General features: G+C 40.0%; 1 protein-coding gene across 1 annotated transcript in view; it reads left to right on the top strand.

Annotated features, from left to right (window-relative positions):
• The window catches only part of LOC121299459 (kinase suppressor of Ras 2-like), a 68,284-nt gene extending 45,861 nt beyond the window's left edge, over nucleotides 1-22,423 (top strand). The window contains exons 17-24 of the mRNA XM_041227168.1: nucleotides 693-741; nucleotides 1,048-1,415; nucleotides 6,450-6,546; nucleotides 7,301-7,434; nucleotides 13,910-14,044; nucleotides 16,169-16,298; nucleotides 16,943-17,076; nucleotides 18,088-22,423. Of these exons, the coding sequence (XP_041083102.1) occupies nucleotides 693-741; nucleotides 1,048-1,415; nucleotides 6,450-6,546; nucleotides 7,301-7,434; nucleotides 13,910-14,044; nucleotides 16,169-16,298; nucleotides 16,943-17,076; nucleotides 18,088-18,094 (1,054 nt within the window). The 3' untranslated portion in view covers nucleotides 18,095-22,423. The remainder of the gene's footprint in view (nucleotides 1-692; nucleotides 742-1,047; nucleotides 1,416-6,449; nucleotides 6,547-7,300; nucleotides 7,435-13,909; nucleotides 14,045-16,168; nucleotides 16,299-16,942; nucleotides 17,077-18,087) is intronic.
• The last annotated feature ends 289 nt before the right edge of the window (nucleotides 22,424-22,712 follow it).

The raw sequence follows: 22,712 nt of genomic DNA, 5'->3' as shown, positions 1-22,712 counted from the left end.
AGCCCCGTTGATCAGTGATGTATTAAATAGCAGCAGTGACGAAAGCAGGCACTTGTTTGGTGAATAATAATGATGCTCTTCTGCCTCTGTGATTGAAGAAACAGACGCGCTCCACCTTAGAACGCCCCTCGTTTTGCCAGACACCCAGCACTGTCACGGATGATATTCATAAGAAGGAAGACGGTCATGAAAGTTCAACAGGCTGCTTTTGAATTGTGATGTTTTTGCTGCAGTTTGAGATGTACAGTAAATGAGAAATGTTCCATTGTGCCATTAGCACAGGTTCCTATTTCTACAGTTAGCGTGGGACTATTGATGTAGCGGGCAGCACAGTGTGATACACCGCTGTTGCGGATTCTGCCCTGTCCCGTCGGTAAGATGCAGTTAAAAGCTCTATAATCACGCATGCAGACGAGTCCGGGATCGATTGTATTGTGGTTAAGGTGCTCGCTTGCAGTGCGCGGGGTTGCGGGTTCACACACGGCCTCCATCCTGTTACATTTCTATTTAAGCGGCCAGGGAGGGATGACATTACAGAACAGTGAATTAAACTTTTACTGCAGAGCACTGGTTTGGAAATAACCACTTCGGAATGAAAAGGAGCAAAAAGAAATGTCATTAACTTTCTTAACTTCATACATACATACATACATACTATTCACTGCCTTTATGTTTTGTTTTTCAAATTTTAGCAATGAAGGGAATCCCCTGCTTCAAATTGAAGTTGAACCTACATCAGATGTGAGTTGGTAATTCAATGCAGGTTTATTCTGCAAAGTTCATATTACATTCTGCACAAAATGCTATGAAATGTCTAATTCTATTATTGATTGAATTCTGAATGTATAGCATGCCATTCATATAATAATACATGTGTAATAAACTCCAGCTTGTCACACATACATGTTTTGCCAGTGCTGTACTTATTACAAAACAGTAACATATGCATGTGTGGAATGAAAGTTAGTGAGTGTGTGAGTACGGATGTTAATATTAAGATTTCATTGACCTGCCCCCCTGAATCAGGCTCTGTCTGTGTGCTTGTAGAATGAAGATGGTAATGATGAGGCCAAGGACTCTGAAGATGAGTTTGAGGAGATGAACCTCTCTCTCCTCTCTGCCCGGACTTTCCCCCGGAAAGCCAGTCAAACCAGCATCTTCCTGCAGGAGTGGGACATTCCCTTCGAGCAGCTGGAGATCGGAGAGCTCATTGGGAAGGGCCGCTTCGGCCAGGTTTTCCACGGCCGCTGGCACGGCGAGATAGCCATCCGGCTAATAGACATTGAGCGGGACAACGAGGACCAGCTCAAAGCCTTCAAGAGGGAAGTCATGGCTTACCGAAACACCAGACACGAGAATGTTGTGCTTTTCATGGGCGCCTGCATGAGCCCCCCGCACTTAGCCATTATTACAAGGTAAGCGAGCCCACGGTTCTGAAAAAAAACAAAGCGAAAAGATTCTCTAGTAAAAGAGCTACGGGTGGCTCGCTGGATCGAATCCTGGTTGTGACGAATTGTCAGTCTTGGCTGGGGACCCCCAAGGAGCACTGATGGGTCTTGGCTCTCCCCACCATGCTTCAAAACGTCGGTAAAATTGATCAGTTTGGAATAAGTTAATAAAAGACTTCTAAGACCAGTGTTCATAGTAGAGTCTGTCATGAAATAACCCAGCTTTGAGTTTAAACACTTGTGCAGGAAGAGCAATGCCAATGGGTTAGATTGCAGGGTTATTCGTTTTGGTTTTACTTGGGTTTTTTATAGCAATTAAACAATGTATACTTTGTTCTAAGGTGTTCTTGGAGTGGCACATTGGTACAACTCATTGCATAATTTTGTCATGCTAATGAATTTGATGTGAGGACGACAGAAGATGAAGAAAGCTTCCCTTGTTTGAGAGCTAATTATGGGACAGAAAGGGCTCTTTAATAGCTGGTGTTAACTTGATGAAAATGTCAGAGTTGTTGAGGTTGAAGCGGGATGTGGAGATGCTGTACTTGTGAATCAGCAGTTGAGAGCCTCTGTCTGTGGTGGTGTGTGAAACGCCAGGCTGAATCACACTGCCTTGTCAGAACCCTCTCTCAGGGGCCTGTCACCGGCTGGGATGAGAGCCTGTTTCGAGTTCCATACTCAATCAGACAATGGCTCTGAGAGGAGTTAGTGCCTAACTAGTGTGCACCTGGGACAAGGCTGAGAACAAACTAGAGCTGGATAGCTATCGATAGGTAATGAGTGTTAATTAGGGGCTCTCTGTTTGCCATTTAGTGGTTTTTTTGTTTAACTCAAGAGCCTATCAGTTGCAAAAGAGCCAACAAGTGTTTAAATTGATTCATTTTGTTAGTGCATCCTTTTGAAATCATTATCGTAACAAATGCTGTAATAGCGACGATAAGGCTTGACACGTTGATGATTTGGGGATTGTTAATTTCCATTTATGCAAAGGCATCATTAGTCAACCACTGCCATTTTCAGGATGGAACGACTAAGGTTGACCTCAATGAACCCCTTGCTGTTCTTATTGTGTTCACACAAAGCTGGCTTTTACTCTTCAGTCAGTTTCCTTCTTGTGCTTTCAGAAGCAAACGGTACCAGCCACAGGTACCAAATTACCCGCACTGCTTAAATTTGGTACAGGCTCATCTGTCTGAGAGAATAACAACACCAGCAAAGATATGTTTTGTCATGCAGCATTCTGCTTTTTGTTACAGAGCAAGCACTGAATGAGAATGTGAGCCTGAAATGGAAAAAAAACCCTGAACAAAACATAAACGACGACAGCGTTTCTCAGCCAAAATGCATAATTTGTCAAGCTCGGTAAACAGATCTCTGCGTTTACATGTAATTGAAAAATAATACAGTTTGCCTGGCCCATGCCATCAATAAATTAAACCAGAGTCTTAACAGGGCATACTTTCACAAAAAAAAAAGAGATAATGCAGTTATCAGTGTCCATCTAATTGACTGAGAAATGAAACATATTATCGACCATCTGGACAGTAAATGTAAAATATCAGAAAGATATTGTAGTAGGATGCGCCAGTGTCTGTGAAGCTATACTCAGTGCTATTAGAGGGTTTCAGCTTGGTACTCGTTGGATCCAGTTTGCCTCACTATGAAGAACTGCTTGCCTCACTGTCAGTCCTCGTCAGTACCCAAAAACTGTAGCCCCGATCGTCAGTTCGTGCAGGGTCTAACGCACCCCACTTATTTTAATAAGCGGGGGGAGATCATTGCTAGAAATCCAGGTAGTGGCACAGAGCATTGTGCAGTACAGACTAGGCCAGTCTTGTAGTTAATGGAGCCAGTTGGAGGTTCTGAGTAATGTCTCACAGGACAGGTCACACAGACACACAGGCAGGCATGCAATCCCTGCTGAAGATGTGCAGCAGAGAGATGTTTTAATAAAGCCCTCACACAAAACACTTTTCTGCAGCCAGGTCAAAGTGGCTTGTTTTCTTTCATAGTATTTCTTTTTGAAACGGTGTTTGTTACATTTCTTTTGCAATGGTCTTGTGTAAATTATTCAAGTTACAAAATGAAGAATAAACAGCTAAACCAAGTAATCAGCTGTTGTCTTAAATTATATACCTGATGCTATTTCAAGATTTGTAAAGTTTTGATTTTTTTTTTTTTTTTAACAGGTCGGCATAAAACGTTTTCAGAATAAGTTTGACTAATATAGCAAATTGTGGCAGTAGTCCTCTTTGAGTTCAACTTTCGTAGCAGTACAGTAGTGGGTTAGGAGGGGATTAATTTAGTACTCAAAAGGAATTTGTGAGCAGAGATTATCACAATAATTCTGAGTTGTCAACATGTTATGTTTTAATTAAAGTAAGGCAATTTAATTAAAGTGTTTATTGTTATATTACTCTTGTTCTGCTGTTCTAAATTACTTCTGGATAAAAATATGTCATTAAAACTCAGCCAATTATGTCAGTTCACATTTCATGAAAAGCCAGTGGAATAAAAAGAAAAAATAATTGTTTTTAAATATGCACAGCATTTGGATTTCTAGTGCATGTATAATGTGCCTCATTGTAACCTGGGTTTCAGTTTATCATTTTTTTTTAATTTAATTTTTCGATTTTTACTTTCCAAAATTCTTGGACGTTTTTTTCTGTCGCGAGCAAGAACATCTCGTTTTAAATCTCGCAAGCGTGTCACAATCCTCCAATAGAAATGTAGGAATTTGCTGACACTCGGTAGTTAGGGAGGGTTTAAAGTATTCAGAACGAATCAATGCAAGATACAAGTCAGGAAGGAGGGACATTGCCCAACCGCACTGGGAAAGATGTGTTTTTTTTTTTGTGTAAGTTATTTATGTATTTTTTTCACGTAGAAAGGGGTGAAGTCTACGTGAATTAATTAACTATGTCCAGTGTTTTTCCGGTGTTTGTGGATATACACACATTTCATTTTTGTATCATGGGGTGTTTTATCATTTTTTTATCGGTAAAGCCGAAAATCAGAAGCCAAATTATAACTCTTGTACAAGTTATAAGTATTACAAGACCTGTCTGTCATGGCAAAAGAAACATTTGCTGTACATTAAATATGTATATATATATGTATATATGTATGTTGTTTTAGAGAATTTCCTGGGCAACCTTTAGCTTGAGATGCTAAAACAGTCTCAAGCTGCTGTAGACAATGTGAGATTGTTTTAGCATACCTTGTGTACAGTAGCTTCTTTGTAAGCTAAAACCTAATTGAAGTAATTTGGACAAGTGACTCATGAGATATTCAAACCTGAAGTGAGTGACTCATTTATTAAATGCATGACTGAAGTTGTCGCTTGCCAGAAAGATGTTTTTTTTTTTTTTTAACAAGCACCTGATAGAATATAAGAGGAATAATTTGCCTGCCCTGCCACTCCAACCACTGAGTAAGCTCAGGAAGCATGTATCACACTCTTTAACCATTTATTTCCTGTTTTATTAAAGCACCACTGTGTTTTACCACTTCCTTTAGTAAAAGCCTAGGAAAGTGTAATAAAGTGAAAGCATGCCATAGCATAGGCAAGCATTGCAAAGCCCAGAGAGGTATGGTAAAACATATTAATTTTTTAAAAAAACATGGCAGACCAGGGTAAACTGTTCTAAATGCAGATCCATGGGAAAAGCTTGGAAAATCTGCTAAATTACTGTGCAGATTTACCGTGATAAACGTTTATAAAGGCTGGCAAGAAGGACTCCTCAGTAAGCGCTCAGAAAGCAACCCTCCAGATAGTTCCAAACTGTTGCATTAAATTGCAAGGTGTCTAATGTCTAGATGCAAGCTGAACCAAAATGACGAAACACTTGGACCAGTCCAGCAAAGAGAATATGAACAAGCCTCTACCAACAGCAATACTTGACTCATCTGAACAGTCAGTACTAGTAACAACGAATCCAGCATTATCATTTTTAAACAAGAACTAGAAGATCCCACCAACTCGGGAGGAAGTCTATTAGCCTATACTGTATGCAGCATCATACCCATGGCCACATGAGGCCATGTTCTGCAGCTTTCTGAACAGGTGCAAGTAACAAACAGCCTGATCAAAGTATGTGCTGCTGCAGCAACGTACAGTCCAGGCGCCTCCGGCAGCTTCCTGTAGAGCAGATGGGATTGGATTGAAGCCAGATTGCACTTAGTTTTGCACAGCGGTCCAAAGGGACAGTCTTCAAAGTCCCAAGTCAGAGGAGTCGTGAGCGTGGCCTTAGAGACAGAAGAAGAAGAAAAAATGAGCTTCTTACCAGGGGCTTCTCCAGAGCTACTTGAGGGAACGCTTTCTCTGTTCCAGCAAGCGCTTTGCAAGAAGTTTCCAGGTGTGCCGGCTCCGCTTGTTTACCCAGGAAGGCCTGCGGGGAGTCATTCTTTTTTTTTTTTTCCTGCTGAAAATGACCCAACAAATTGCACTTGACAGCCGGGGGCCCACAGTGTCGGTACTCTGACAAGGCCACACAGCCTCTTCCAGTCTTCCACCCTGGAGTCAAAACATGTCAATGCAGCTGTTTAATGTATCGTTCATCAGCATGTTTCCCTCCCAATATAACTTGCTGTGGACGCCCCTTGTTCTTGAATCTGTTTCTGTTTTTATTTTAATGAACGGTGTGCTATTGCAGACCACATGGTGTAAGTCATGCTGACACACTCTTCCATGGCATTACACCTGTACAGGTGCCAAACAACGTGTCCGTCAGACTGGAATCCTAGACGCTTTGTTAGGTTCAATTGAGGACCCCTGAGGCTTACTTGATGTTGAAATTATCAAGATTGGAGGATACCCCAATGGGAGTAGAACGATCTTAAGAGTGTTGATAGCAACAGGCTACCGGAACTTTGGATGGGCTTTTGGATTCATGAACATTCCAGTAATTTCATTCTATCTGAGTTGAGTTCCATTGTGTCATTCTATCCTATAAAAATGATGGCTGTTTGACTGACACTTTCCCTTTTTTAATTCTCCAGTTTGTGTAAAGGAAGGACCCTGTACTCTGTCGTGAGAGATGCCAAAATCGTCCTGGACGTCAACAAAACCAGACAGATCGCGCAAGAGATTGTAAAGGTAAGAGAATCACAAAGAAATAGCGTGGTTGAAGGGTTTAATATGTCCTGTGTAGACGTTTTATTAATTCATGTGATTCCATAGGAAATCGTCTTGTTAGTTTAGACTTAATTGGATATGTACTAGGGAAATAATTATCTAGGCTGCAATGGCTCGTGCACAGCAAATTAACATTTAAACACAAATTAGAGGTTTCAATAGAGGCTTGCCGTAACCTATTGGTGCCTTAACCTATATAGGCCAGGCTCACCTTCCACTACTTGTTCTGCACATCTTTCTCCTCCATCTCCTTTGCAACTGTATCTCCCTTCTGGGGTTTGTTGGTCCTCCATCACCCAGCTTTGGTGACCTCTGACCAACATCTGAGGTTGCATCTCAAACAAGGACGGTTCCTATTGGTCTAGAAGGCGAGATTCTGGGTCAAACAGTCATTCATCCCACACTACACTTTACATCTTACAATACTAAGCTTCGATCTTTGAATAGACAATGCATACTTATTCATTCCTTCTCTGCAACCAGAGAGGTAACCCATGGGTCACTTTATCTCTGAGGACTAAGAGACTGATGCATACAAACTGAGAGGTTTAGGTAAATGCACTTGGAGCACCTTGGTTCATGTTGGATGTCTGTTTCAAATGTAATCTGTAAAGTGATGGCTAAACCACACAACAAGCATCCCATCCTGGTTTTCTTCATGCAGAAATTACTGTAACTATCTATCAATTATATTATGTTCTTTACTCTGTTTTAGGGGATGGGCTATCTCCACGCCAAAGGAATTCTTCACAAAGATATGAAGTCTAAGAATGTATTCTACGACAACGGCAAAGTGGTCATAACCGATTTCGGTCTCTTCACCATATCTGGCGTCTTACAGGCGGGCAGGTAAAGCAAACCCTAATCACTTGAAATCCCAAGAGAAGGTTAGCTAGATAGAACATCGTGAAATTGTGATAATTAGCTACACCACGAAAGACAGCCCGGTCTTTAAAATAAATGAAAGAACTTGAACATGAAGCTGTGTTCTTTGAAGACAACGTGGAGAATGTTCACCTGAAAGCCCTTTCTTCCACCTGTATGAACAAAACATCATCTTTTATGAGAGGTGTTGGGTGCCTGACAGCTGTTTCCTTCCCAATGACAATGCAACTCTGTGCTGCTGAGAAGAACACATCTTTGCCTGGAGGCCTCTAAATTGCTGTTGTTATGGTCTGGCCAGAAACCAAAGCACAATAAACCCCCGTATCCCACCCAGTGCTCCAATGGGTAGCGCATTGATCCCACTCTGCGTCTGGTTGGCTGATGTACAATAAAAATAAAAAAAAATCAGATAGGTGAGATTTTTTTTTTTTTGTATTTATTTTATGAAAAACTTCCAAGAAGGAGACACAGTAGGGTAGACTTGCTGTGAATCTCAGAACTGTCCTTCTGAGAGGGAAATTCTACAGATGCTGAACTAGCGAGTAAAGAAAACACTGCAAAGAGCTCCAGTGTATGGAAGCCATTGATTTTAATTCATTTAGGTCTGGAAGAAATTCAATTGGAAGGCAATCCTCAGCCCACTCATAAAGAGCCATGTTTTACAGTAATGACCAATCTCATACAAAACCCAACAAAACAGGCGACTGGATTCAATACATTGTAACAATTACATTGCATTTCATCTCTGGGCACAGAGCTCACATACAGTATTCTAGATACTCACGGGATCAAGATCAGTATCTTTATTTTACAACAGTCTTGTCTTTAAGCTGTCTAGAGTAGGCTAAGGAACATATTTTCAGTTAGTAACATACAGTACATTAGCATTGACTGTAAACTATGCCAGCAATGTTAACTATTCAGTTTATCTTCCCCGTGCTGATCTAAATGCTTACATAATATCAATTATATTTAAATGGAAAAAAATATGTTTGAGTAATTGCAATAACACTACTCTGAATGATTGCAGATAGCATAAACATGTATGTGGAAAGACACTGAGAAAGTTTTTTGAAGATATACAGACTCCTTATGGGTATCAATCAGAAATACTGAAGGCTTTGCATACGAAACAGGGCACTGATTCAAGAAAGTCTTTCACGTCGATCTTTGTTTAAGGCTTTGAAATGGCTGATTCTAAATTAATTCACACACTGAAACACAGCCCAAAGAGCTTTTAGATGCATAATTAAAATATAATGAATGCAGTAGCTGAGCTTTAAATCACTGTGATTCACTGTGCAATTATGTATAAAAAAAAATTATTTAATTGAGTTCTTAATCATGTCCAATAAAACCGTAACTAAAGCAGAATGCAGATTATTGTTCCCATTTTACAAAAAATAATCTAAATCGGGGAGCTGATTGTTCAAGAGGTAAATAAGACGTTCAGGAATTAAGAAGGCTTATTAAACCTGCTTTCCATGCTTTCCCCACGTTTATTACTCCCTTCAGTTTTTCTTATGAAAGCTTTTATTTATTTATTTTTTTTTGAAGATTTTACACGTCCTCCTGTGTCAAACGGACTGGAAATGCACTGGCTGGAGGGAACGTCTGAAATATTAATATTTCCTAAGGCGTTCCTTTGGTGAAAATAAATGTGATTTGTCAGGATTAGTCATTTACCTTTTCTCAGCTTTAGCCGCACTGAACTTTCCATTGTAACCTTTGATCTTTGGTGGGGGGGTGGTTGTTGACACCCTTGATACACGGTGTCTTCTCTTGAGTACTGCATCCTATTAAAAAATATATAACGCATTGCTTAAGAACTGCATTTCAGTATTCTGTTAGGGATAATTGATTTGACGAGTTGATACTCTTTATTAGATTAACTGTTACAGACAAGACCTCGAAAGCCGCCTCTTCAGGTGCAAAGATTTAAAGAAGTAATTCTTATTTGTTGCAGAAAAAACTTCCTTAAGGAATACTGAGGGACACAGTAACAGCAGCGATGACATAGTAGGGTACAGCAGGATAGAAACCTCTTTTTTCGGTTAATGAAACTTGGAAAACGAGCCTATTTAAATCTAACAGCCCTCCAGCCTCATAATGGGCTGCACGCAAGGCAATAATTAAATATGATTCCTGCAGCAGGCTAATGATATATAATGTTTGAAATGAACGTGTGTATTTTACTAATGCACCCTGTGTAATGCATTCAGTGAAAGAGTAGCATTTTTGTTCTTTTTTTTTTCTTGTGTTGTAAAGTGTTTTAAAGCACACTGAAAATTAAAGGGATATGTGTGGGTTGCCTTAATACATTCTGCGTACGCATTCCTAAAGGGTCATCTCCTCTCGCATGGATATTTATTTAATTTAGAAGCATGCTTCAGAAATGTATCAAATGAGTTGCTTGTCACTTCAAGATCTGCTTGCCTTTAGAACCAATTGATGAATTCTAAAGGAGCACAGCTGGGGTACTGAAGCATGCCGTTGACAGACTCATCCAGAATTCTTTTCTTTTCCTGGGTTGCATGGTTGAAGGGATTAACATCGTCTTTTTTTAAATTTTGTAGCGCTGTCATCTGTTTTTCTTTGGACTCTCATTTGGCTCGAGGGTGCTGTAGTTTCACAGCCCATGCATGTTATAAGTAGCGAACAGGAGTTTTGGAAGACCTGCTTGTCATTGCATATAGAACCTAAACTGGATCACCACTGGTGTTCCTGGATTTTGTTTTGGACCCATATCATGACTGATGTAGCTGGCTTTCATGGGAGGTTATTCAGCGCTGGCTCTTGTCTGTAGTAATTCCTGTTAAAAACACTTTAATTACATGGCTGTTCTTACAGACAGTATTCCACAGGCGGTAGAGCATATTCCCCTGCATTGTCTCGTCGGACAACCTTGTAATTACAGTCATTAATGATATGATAAAAAGAGGCTGCTTCAGTGGTTCAGATGGAAACATGTTTCTCAGTGACCACAGTGTCTTCCTTGCTTTCGATTCACCCGAGCGCTCAATTACTTAATCAGAGTTGAGTATTGATCTCTTTATCTCTAGCATCACAGTATAATGTAAAAGATATCTAGAAATCAGAATTGTTTTTATGTAAATCTCAGATAGAACAGGGGCCACTTAAAATAGGAGTGGCTTCAATGTTGTAATCAGCTGTAATGTGTCACAACCAAGGGCCTTTTCACACAAAAGTTCGCTTGACATTTCACTATCAGCCAGTGCATTGGCTCCAACTGACTTGCTGATAGAAAAAGACCAATGGAAGCTATTTCAGGAGTTCTACATAGCAGAAGAAACTTTGCAAATGCAGGACTCTATAGATTGTTAAACATGAGAGGCTTAGAAATTTTTAAATTAACCAGCTACTATGTAGATGTACAGTTACAGTCATTTATCCTGTGTTTCAAGTTCAGGGTCAGTGCACATCTTCACTTGTAGGTCAAGTGAACAGCCCACAAGGGGCGCTGTACACCACACTAATGTTATATACAAGCGCTGTGTACATGCATGTCAGTCAGATAGCAGTGTGTGGGGGTTTCACTTTGCACACCCTCCCAAGCATTTTCCATGCTGTAATGAAGGTGATTGTAATAGGGATTCATGTCATGGGGAGCCAAGGTGGATCAGCCTAACCTCAGAGCCAGATTTTAACAGGCAGGCTTCTAATGAGGTGGAGTGTAACTGGGTAATTAGAGCTTTTGTGGTTACGCGAGTGATCAGTTGCTCGATGATTAAGAGATCGGCAGAAAGGTGCTGTACTGTGTGGTGACTAGTAGAAATGCATCACTGCAGTGAATTACTGTACATTCAGTGCTGGAGAGGGGCTGGCAATTAGAAAATAAAATACCCCGTGGAAGCAAACCAGCTTTTACTGAGGTAGGATCCAACTGATATCAAAGAGTTAATAACTAATAACCAGTTTCTTTTTTTCAATCAAGTGTTTTTCCATCTTTATACCGAGGTTTCTTTCAAGTTAATCGATTGAAGATGTTGCCCTGTTTTGGAATGCTGCAGTGAGTGACCTCACTCTTGGAATAACACTGTGATGTATGAAAGATGGGCATCGAACCCCACTTTCCCCACGTCCCTCTCTCAGCTATCGGCTGTCTGCTCACTTGACATTCCACCATTCTCCCAGGCGGTGAGATTTAATACAAAATCCTCTCCCTGCTGCTTCACCCCCTGGAATCTATTACTGAGCAGCACTGTCACCAATAGACTTTGCAAATAAAGGAAAACAGCTAGAGGTGTGTCTGTTCACTTTCAAGTGAAAGTGTTTGGCTTGCATCGCTCTGATTCAGCTGGACTTCTGACCTGCAACTGGAATTGCATAGCTCATAGGTTTTGCTCAGGTATTTTAAAACGCAAATTTGGTCTCAATCTAATAATGCCAAAGACCTGTATTTTCCACTGTGGGAAAATTGTCCACTCCATAGTAAATGCATTGTGATGATTGTGTTCTCATGAGTGCTGTACCTTTCGGATACGACAGTGTCTCGTGCGAGAGACTAACAATCCCGCGAGGCGGTGAGAGAGCGAGAGTTCAGTGGACATGGGGGACGTATGTTTTGTTATACTATATTGTGTTATTAGAGACAGCGTGCCTAACGCCTCTGTGTGTTGGATTGACACTGCTGCAGAAGAGAGGTATGTGTAACTCAAGAGATCTAATACAAGTCTTCAGGTGAATTCCCTGAATCGTTGTGCATCTGTGTGTTGGTGTCTCATCGAACCTGCAGTCTGATGGATGACCGCAAAGGACAGCATGAAGTGGGCAAGTTATTTTAATGAATATCCTACAGCCCAGTCCACCACAAAGTAACATTCAAGAGTTACAGTGATGTCAGCCTTAACAGGAACTGTGTGTTCCTTTGCAGCTGCAGGAAGCACCACACAAGCAAACTTGATTCCATTATCATCCCAACAGACATTCACCAGTTATCATCAGACTCAGGCAAGCATGTGGATCGGATGACAAACACGTGTCCGTGCTTAACCTGGGCAATAATTGTAGCTTTGCCTAATCAAATAGAACGTACTGTAATCAAGTCATTTTAATTACAAGGTTTCTAATTAAATTGAATGTAACAGGAGGGCTTTTCCGAGAAGCTTCTCAGTTGTAATATGAACCCTTATTATAGTGGAGGTTATTTAGCCAGAGTTTTAGCCTTGAAATTTGACTTGGGATTCTTAGTTGCCATAAATTTCGTGAAGGGCTTCGTTCTTAGGGTTTATAGTAGGTCTGTTTCCCACAACAGCATATATGTCTTGTGCTTGCATTGACCGGCACAGTGTAATATAATTAAAGCAGTCAAAGTAGAACGAACCTTGTGAGTTAGTTGGATTGCTCTTGTTTGGTTTGCAGGGAGCAAAGTCACTGTTTTTGACAATTGCTGACTAACAAGTCAGGTTACTATGAACCAGTTCCAAGCTGGGCATTGAAAGGAACCAGCCCTTGTCAGCTGGTTATCGTTGTCAAAAGTCCTGTCAGAAGCAGTGTTCGTATTTCATTCAGGGATTCTCAGAGAGCCTCGCCGCCCCTCCTCCATTTACTGAGACAGGTGTTGTGTGGGATTGTGATGCAACACTTGTGGCTGCGCTGAAATGGAATATATTCTCGTTCAGAAAGCCAGTCGATGGGACTCGTCAATTCAGTCCAATTCCTGCTCCACGCGGGCAGCAGGATCTGAATCCTTTGAGAATGCAAACGATCCAAGGCAGTGACACACAGAGCAAAGAACATCGCTGCGGTGCAACTTAGCATTCTGACAGTTCGTTAAAATGTCACGGGAATTATTTAAACTGATGAGAAGTTAAAAGCTGTGTTTGTTGGAAGTAGAAGTCTAGACTTTATTATACAGAGTTCTTACTGAATCTCATTTCACAGCAATGCATAAGGCACTGCAAAGCAGTTTGACCGTCCCAGTCTTTAAACTGTGGTTAATCAAGCTTACTGTTTTGTAAAAACGGAAACTGGCAGATACAGCAATTTCTGAACGGGATGCTTATTGATGTTAGTAACTGACTTCTTGGTCGTTCACGAGTGGGGGGTGAATGAGACAGATCGAGGTGTTTCAAAATTCAGTTTGAAACTGCATACACTGTCGGTGCCTTTGCTGAATCTGAGCAGTAACTCAAAACCTCCATTTTCATTCTGTAATGTTTCCAGTGATTCTGACTGGTTGTTATTGCAGTTTTTTTTAAGCTGGTGTTTAATTAGATTTTGTATGTGTTACAGTGTTTTCAGGTTAGCCGCACTCACAGCAGGTAGGTAATTGTTGCCGCCCTGTTTCACCGAATGTCAGGGCGTTTACTCTGAGCTGCAGACAGTAGCCGGCACCACCTTTATCGCAGCAGTAAAGCAAGGTTTCTTTGTGCTCTTTTCAAAGTGTTTTTCCTTCCATGTCAATCGGCTCTTGTAGCAGGCGAGAGGACAAGCTGAGGATCCCCAGCGGCTGGCTGTGTCACCTGGCTCCTGAGGTCATCCGACAGCTTTCACCCGACACAGAGGAGGACAAGCTCCCTTTCTCAAAGCAGTCCGATGTGTTTGCATTTGGGTAGGTTCAAAGTGTTTATTATTATTATTATTATTATTATTATTATTATTATTATTACTGCTTGCTGCCACATGCTACCTACTGCCGCTCTCACTATGTCACGGTTTTCAAGTTTCTACAGAGCTTGCAAAGGAACATTTTAATCTCAGCATCTTTATAAGAGTCTACAGCACTGGAAATGTATTTGGTATGATTTCAGGTATAGATGGAATGCTGTTTAAGAAGTATATGCTGTTCATGGTGTATCGGCCACATGCACAGGAAGTAACACATTCTAAACAGCATCTGATTAATACATTTCTAATGAAATCCTTTGTTGATGTTTCCTTCCTAAACAGGAGTGATTCAGCCTCTCACTTGGCACGACACATTTCAGTAAAGATCTGACGCCAGCATTTTATACTGATTGCGGGCTGTACTCTGAAGCAAGCGAAAGCAAACGAGAAAAACTAGCGTGAAACAGCTTAACTAGGATTGCACATGTAATATCCTTGAAGCAGATTTAAAAAGACCCAGAAAGGAAAGCAGAGCAGGTTTATAAAGATAACTGGTTTTATTGTTATTTATTTCACCAGGAGATTTACCCATTGAGGTCTCATTTACAAGGGGGTCCTGGAACTCAATACAAAGACCATTACAAAGTACAAAGAACCAACTAAAAACAGGTGTGGCTCAAACTCAATCAGCAGCACACACAGATCTCAGAGCAGTATAAATACGACCTGTGTGTGTTTGTTAATGTGGACTGAGGGAGAAGCATTGGCAAGAGGTTCTAAGCTATTCCACAATACAATCTTTAGCTGGTGTGGGTTTTTTTTTTTTTTATCACGCTAAGCAGCTGGCAATAAATATTTTTTCTTTTGTTTTTTTATTACTTTTTCAAGACCTGCTATAAGGATAGCAGCACCCTCATTTAAATTGAATTCAAGGGTGACTTCCAGGCACTCCAGCAGCAGCTGAAGCACTGTTCCGAGCGGTTTCTTGGTAATTGTATAATGTGTAATAAAAAAATAAAAAAAGTTAAATACTTTATTTTGCCGTTGATTTCTAAAGGCTATTTAGGTTTGGTATGGGCATCTGTTTCTGTATGTGCAATCTGGCTTTTACAAAAAAAGTAAAGAATGAGACAGTTTTGTGAATGCTGTTTAGTTACACTTAGCTTCTATATGGAATATACTTTGACGAGCATTGCCAGACAGCTTGATCTTATGCAAGAGATTGAAATACATTTAGCACACTCTACACCAACTGCACTAGCCTGGAATAGAAAGCGGAGTGAGGTGCAAAGTAAGTTTGCGGGCACAGTGCCTCCCACTGCACTGGTCTAATGACTCCTAACGCAATTGCATTTTCAGATGTCACCACGTGTGGATGCTGGTGGTTCTGGATGGCGCTCTGATTGAACGAGTCAATGAACTCTCGTTCTGTTCCAGTTTGCCCTCTCATGGCTGTCTTACCTTGGGGAAACCCTTTGGCACGTGGAGACAGATTGTAGGATGTTTTATTTTCACTGAGCTGCAGGAAAGCTCCGGTGCCAAAAGTCTTAGTTGTGCAGACACCAGAAACGTTCTCTCTGTCTCTCCAATCACAAACCCACAATGATGCATTTTGAACCAGTCATTCCAGCAGTATGCAGTGAACTGCTGTACCCATCCCAGAAAGCATTGCAGAGTATTAATAATAACCACATGAAGGGGAGAGTAGCAGAATAGACTGCTGTATTTAAAAAAGGGTTTTCTACAGTTACTGAGAAAGAAAGAGTTATATACTCATTTGCTGATGACCTCTTACTATGGTACACCAGAGTAAAAGCATATCAAAGTGTAGTTAAACATAATAAAATCACAGTGTATACATGGTAAATCATAGGGAAACATTTACAGATAAGTATACTGTGGTTAACCATGGTATAAACCAATTCATAGGACAAGCATGGGGATATCAAGGAAAAGCAATGTTCAGATATGCTATGGTAAACTTGGAAGACCAGAAAGGAGTTTATATTTGAAAAAAAGAATTGGGTACATTTTGCACTAGAACTTTATAGCCCCAAACTAATTTCCCCAAGCAGAAGCAAAGGGTCACTTGCTGTAGAAGCTGTCATGTGCGTCTGTGTGCTTCCAGAACTATTTGGTATGAGTTACATGCACGCGAGTGGCCTTTCAAGAATCAACCAGCAGAGGCGATCATATGGCAAGTGGGAAGCGGAATGAAACCTAACCTCAGCCAGATCGGCATGGGGAAAGAGATATCTGTGAGTACAGCAGCACTGCGGCTGCCTGAGCACGTACCTAGTACCCTGCAAGCACTGCAAGATGTTTCATTTCCGTAGATAGTATACAGCTTTGCATCACCCTACAAATTTAACTCATTTTACTTCATAAAGTCGAGTGAAACCTGCTAAATAATGTTGCGCCAACATATTGAATTACATACTGCTTTGTAGTTTTCCATATACTTAACGAATAACTGGCAAAAACTGGAAAATGGGACATTTTGAAATGTAACATGAAATACTGTACTAATATTATGGCTTCCAGTAGACTTTTGCAATATCATTTTGTAGTTTCTTTGATTACATGATGGTAAATAAAATATCTAAATTTATGTTTCATATATATATAAAATTCTAGGTAATGCAACACGTTTGGCCATAGCTGTAGATACACAAAAGAATCAGGCTGAACCAGGCAACAGAGTCCTGTATTTAAACTCACCTCTGAAGAGTGTAGACTCTATACTGTAGAGCCCTTAGCCCTGGTCCTGTCCTTTGAATAGTATTTAGATGTGGTACTGCACACTGGTCTCTCTATGAAAACAAGTCATAAGGATTTCATTTCAGAAGTTTTTTTTTTGCAGATTAATGGCAATTTAAAATGTAAACTTTTTTTTTTCCAGGACATCCTGATTTTCTGCTGGGCATTTGAGCAGGAGGAGAGACTGAGCTTCTCCAAACTAATGGAGATGCTTGAAAAATTGCCAAAGCGCAATCGCCGCCTATCCCACCCTGGACACTTCTGGAAGTCAGCTGAGTATGTGAATGAGTTAGGAGGAGCAGACTCTTACACTGCCAAGCAGGCAAGCTAAGCTGAGTATGTGAATGAGTTAGGAGGAGCAGACTTTTACACTGACAAGCAAGCAAGCTAAGCTGAGTATGTGAATGAGTTAGGAGGAGCAGACTCTTACACTGCCAAGCAGGCAAGCTAAGCTGAGTATGTGAATGAGTTAGGAGGAGCAGACTCTTACACTGACAAGCAAGCAAGCTAAGCTGAGTATGTGAATGAGTTAGGAGGAGCAGACTCTTACACTGACAAGCAGGCAAGCTAAGCTGCCTAGACAATGTACATAAAAATCAATGGTCACTGTAATTAGAATCCTTGCCATTTTCTCTGCTGGGGACAAACCATTCTTTTTCTACCACTGACTGACTTCATGGCAGATCTTGCAAAGGCTATACACTTCCTTTGTTTTGTCACGAATCTCTGCGTACCAATTTTCTTGCAGGTGCAGGTGCAGGTTTTAGTTGTCAACTACACAGTGTAATTGGGTTCTTAACTATCCCAATGAGTTTTTGTTTCATGGTCACTATTGATTTTTGTTTGAGACTTTTATTTGTGTGTGCGTGGATGTGTGTTTGTGTGCATGCATATGTGCATGTTTGTGTGTGTGTGTGCATGTGCGTGCGTGCATGCATGGATGTGTGTGTCCAGTGCATTTCAGTCATCAAGCTTTTGACTAATAACTGCATACATAAAGTATTATATTTTTTAACAATGTACTGGATATATAACATTTTAGAAATATCAAAGTAGCTGAACAAAAATATAAAAAATTTCGTGACAGGGAGACACATTGTGACAGGGAGGCACATTGTGACAGGGAGGCACATTCTGGCAGGGAGGCATATTCTGGCAGGGAGGCACATTGTGACAAGGAGGACCATTCTGCCTGGCCACCCGGCTGCTCGTTCCGCTGTTGTTTGAAGTGAGCCGGGAATGCGTACGTACTTGTTGACATGTTGCTATTTGTTTCCCATGCTGTAGGCTGTGACAGATTGAGTGATGGGACTGTGCCTTTCTTGCGTGATGCACCTCCCCCTGTGCTTTACTCCCTCCCCATCGGCCAAGAATCAGAAGGGGCCGCGGACTGAATCCAAAACAGGGAAGCCTCACCACCTCCCACCCCCAAACCTTCCCAAAAAAGCACCTGGTTTTCTGACGCTGTATCTCAGTTCTTCTGACCTCTCGTCTCGTGCCAGTTGTGTTTGTTTGTATTTAATTTCACGTGTGTCTTTTTTTTTTTAAAACATATCATGTTACATTTTCAAATATAAAACATGTATTTATTGATGTATTTTATTTGATCCTCCCATATCCTTGTTTGCTCTGCATGCCTGTGTGCCTCAATAGGCATGAACATTGCACTACTATTCAGAACTCTGTGGATATCATGAATGCCTTCACTGTGAAATCCATGGATATTACTGTTTCGGAACGACATTACCACACAGTAATATGTGAAAGAAATGTTTTCTCCCATTTCAGGGACTCGTTTTTAATTTCTTTCTTTCCTTTTTCCTCATGTTCTGTGGTATTCACATGTGTGTGACTGCTGGAGTTTAGTTATTTGTTGGTTTGTTCTGTCTAAAAGGTGTCTTTATACTCGTATGATTTGATTTGCAAATCAGGTTAGTGATGTGGTCAAATTTTATACTTGTATGGTTCTTGTAGATTTTACACAGATTTTACAGTAACTAACTGGCAAGTTTGATTTTCTTTTCCTTCATATTTCTGCATGATAACAAACACAGAGTGTGCTTTATCATATGCTGGCTAACATTGTGGTAAAACAGTAAAGTTAAAAATAATAATAATAATAAAATCCTCACACTGGTCTTTTTGAAGCTAATGATCATGAACTCCATTTCCACTGTGATGTCAAATAACACTCTGGTCTGAGTTAAATGAGTCTATGGTTCTGCATAGCTATGCCTTACAATGGAGATGATGGCACCATCATATTGGTTTAATCTAGACCCCCCCACCCCTCATTAAATACGAATGTCTACAGTTAGCATTCAATGTCAACTGCCTGCCTTTTATTCATTTTTTCACCTGTGTCACTTCTTTCTGATTGATCGGTTCATTAGTAATCAATTCCCCATTCCAATTTGAATTCCTTTGCAGGGACTGGAATTGATATTTAACATATTTCATAATTGTTGTGATTGTTCAGCTGCTTTCATTTGAAACCAATTTAATGGAATTAACAGTGACTTCAGTGTAAAGTGATGTGCTGCCACTGTGAGAAGCTCATTTTGATGGAATGCTGCCAGTTGCCATTGTGATCAATGATGTGTTGGAATCGATTGAAAGGGGATGGCAATGGGAGCTGGGAATTGAAAGACAGGATTGGACCCCCAGCTCTGGTTGGGATGCCCAGGTGGATGCTCTTCCCCTCCGCTAGTCCCTACGGGTAGTGCCAGTATTGCCACCTCATGTTCATTGGGATTGCACTGCAGGGCACCACACGAGTTGAAGAGTTTGTATCGCTTGCTAGGTGTCTTCTTTATCTGCAGATCATTCTGATGGTTATCTTTTAAACTGCAGTTTTAAGTGGGGATACCTCTGTGAGGTTATGAGTGAAGCTACATGATTATTATAACCTTTCAGCTGCAGTGCCCTCACTAGCATCTGACTGCAAACAGTGGTTGCCGACTTACTTAAGTGAGATTGTCTCCTATGCTAAAATAACATTGTACAAAAGACAAGCTTACCATGTCAGAAAAGGTGTGCGCTTCACATGGGCTTGCAATGCAGACATTAGGAAAAGACTCTTGAAAAATAACAGCCAATTAAAAAAGAGACACACCAATGAAGATTTAAAATAGTTCACATATACTATTTTTTTTTTTTTTTTTTTTGCACTGAGAAATGTTGGAATGTTTTACTAGAGAACAAGGACAGGCTGGAGAAAACAAGGCTATGAATACAATTGTTTTGCACATTTACTGTATTTTTGCTAAACTAATTTCACAGCATTAGAACTCAGATACTATATTAACAACATGTCATGTTCGTCATGCTGTGTTTCACTCAGCGTTCCCATGACAACCTATGAAGCCCTAGAGATAAAAAAGAAAAAAAGGACAAAGTGATAGAAAAGGGCATTTGTTTTTCTTCTTTATGACAGATTATTAAGACTGAGAGTCTTCTCATAGTTGGAATGGTCTTTAAACCCAATTAAAAAAGGGCACATTTGAATTTGATCAGATGCAGCATAAACCTTACCCAGTACATCTGTTATAATCGACACAGCTTTTCAAAAAATATGTATTTATTAAGAAGGAAAACGTAAGATATTTATAATTATAGGCACATAGTTTGAAGTCTAAGGCATAGTCTAAAAGAGGATTGGAACAGTATAGAAATAGCAAGAAACTCCTTCAAAAAACAGATTGCTGCTCTGTCCTGCAACGCCGTTTTTTCTTGATGCTTATTGAATCCATCTCATAATATGAATCCTTCCATAGTGTTCCAGCGGACTGTATGGGGCAGGGGGATTACTATTCACGAGGTTGTAACATGTGTAAACACTAGCTTGTGTGCTGTTGCAAATGTGATACTCATTGTTAAACAATGTCAGTCAAACCTTGGCTTTTACCAGCCAAGTCTGTAATTATATCATATAAAATAATTGCAACAACATTGTAATTACAGCGTAGTTTTATTATTTCTACCGACACTACATAGACACTGGATGTGGGTCAATGTTGTTAAGAACTGTAATAACATTTAAGTAGCACTTGAATGCAAGTCTCATGGTCATTTTTTCCGAGCATGGTGATGGTGAGATGGCTGCATCATGCAGAGTGTGGCTTCATTATGGGGGGTGGAAACTGCAGCTGGTGTATAGAAGGGTCCAGTGGAACATCAGGGTTCTGTTTTAGCAAGGCAGAGATTCACTGCAAAACATCATGACTATTCATTCTTATCATACGAACTCTACTCATCCACTCAGCGTGCACTAGAGATAGAAACACTCATTTCATATTCACAAGCATAAGTACTGAAGGCATTGGAAACGAGTAGCACACAAAAAGGCAACTGTTTAACAGAGAGAGAGAGAGAGAGAGAGAGACAGAAAGCAATGCACACACATACACACATTCACATAAAATAAACACACATTCACACACTGTATATACAAGTCTGAATTAATATTCCTTTGAAGTGAGGTTCAGACCATACTTCATTGCCCTCTCATCATAGACCTGTCATTTTGTTCTTGCATGTGCAATAGCTGTACTGTTGACGCTACAGGAAGACAAACAAAGCGAAGTTTGCTATAAGTTTGGTATTAGAACGTCTTTTTCTTGATCCCCTTGCTGTACTGTATAAGAGAGAGTGGAGGATAGTTTAGATTTGGGAAACTCAGCTCTCTTCTAGTCTTAATATAGGGACAAGTGGAAGACACAAATGCATGATTGCCTCGTATGAGGGTGCAGTTTCTTGCCCCCATATAAAACAATGGAAAAAAAGCAATATGTGACCCAAACCACTTATTTTCAATATTTCATGAATAAAAAGATTAATTTGAAATTTGAAACCTTTGTGCTTGAGAAGGTTTTTTTTTGGTTTTTTTTGTAGCTATACCTCAATTTTTTATTTTTTATTCCACATAAAAAAGTACTGTTGTACCTGTAAAGTGAAATCTGGGAGCATGTTCATGTTTTAGTTACATATTCATAATGAATATAGAGATTAAAGGCATGCTGCCTTCTGAATATTTTTCTAAATAGGGGTGGTTGCATCATATTCATGCACACATATCTTCAACTGGACTTACTTTATTAATTGACTTCAGAAATCACATTAGACCGATTTGTTATGAATGTAAAATTATGGACTTCATAAATTTAATATGTTAACTGAAAAGCATATTTTTTATACATAAAATATTTGAAACTGGAGATGGTGAGCTGTTCAGCTGATGTGTGTGGGTTTTATTTTGAACTTTACTGAAGGTTATCGTGCAACTTTACATTCATTTCTGCAGCTTGATTGTAATTACAGCAGACTGTGTCTGGACCCCTGCTGAAATGCTCTCTTGGCTTCAATTCGCTTGCAAGTCACTGTTTGAAGTCACAAGTGTCAGTAACTAGCATGTTTTTTGTGAATAGTGACTTCGAAAGCTTTGTCAACTGCAAAAGCCTACTTCTGTAAACTAAGAAAAAGTATGTTTTATAGTCTTAGCCTGTATAGTGCTACCAGCTTCATGGGCCAATGTGAATTTTCAGTGTTACTTTTGATGACTGTTGCAGAATGAGCTGGGAGTATTATCATCTTCACCAAGTTAGCATCCTCCTCCTCCTCCTCATTATCTATAGGGTTACAATTATTATTATATTATTATTATTATTATTATTATTATTATTTGCTGTAAATGTGTTTGAAAGAACAATTGTTTCTGGTGCAAAGATGTGATGGGTCTCCTCTGTAAATTTGTACAGTAACGTTTATAAAGTTTTCTACACTTTACGAAAGTATTTATAATTTCAGCTGTTCTACTGAATGTCAGCTCTTTAAAACTGCAGATACTGTTTGTTACCATTTTGTGTTTTTGTGCCGCGTTTGGTGGGGTAATGATGTCTGGATTATTTATGTCA

This window comes from Polyodon spathula, chromosome 25, assembly GCF_017654505.1.
Source record: "Polyodon spathula isolate WHYD16114869_AA chromosome 25, ASM1765450v1, whole genome shotgun sequence".
NCBI classification, from domain to species: Eukaryota; Metazoa; Chordata; class Actinopteri; order Acipenseriformes; family Polyodontidae; genus Polyodon; species Polyodon spathula.
Note: the sequence above shows the minus strand (reverse complement) of the source record. Positions and strands in the feature narration are given on the sequence as shown.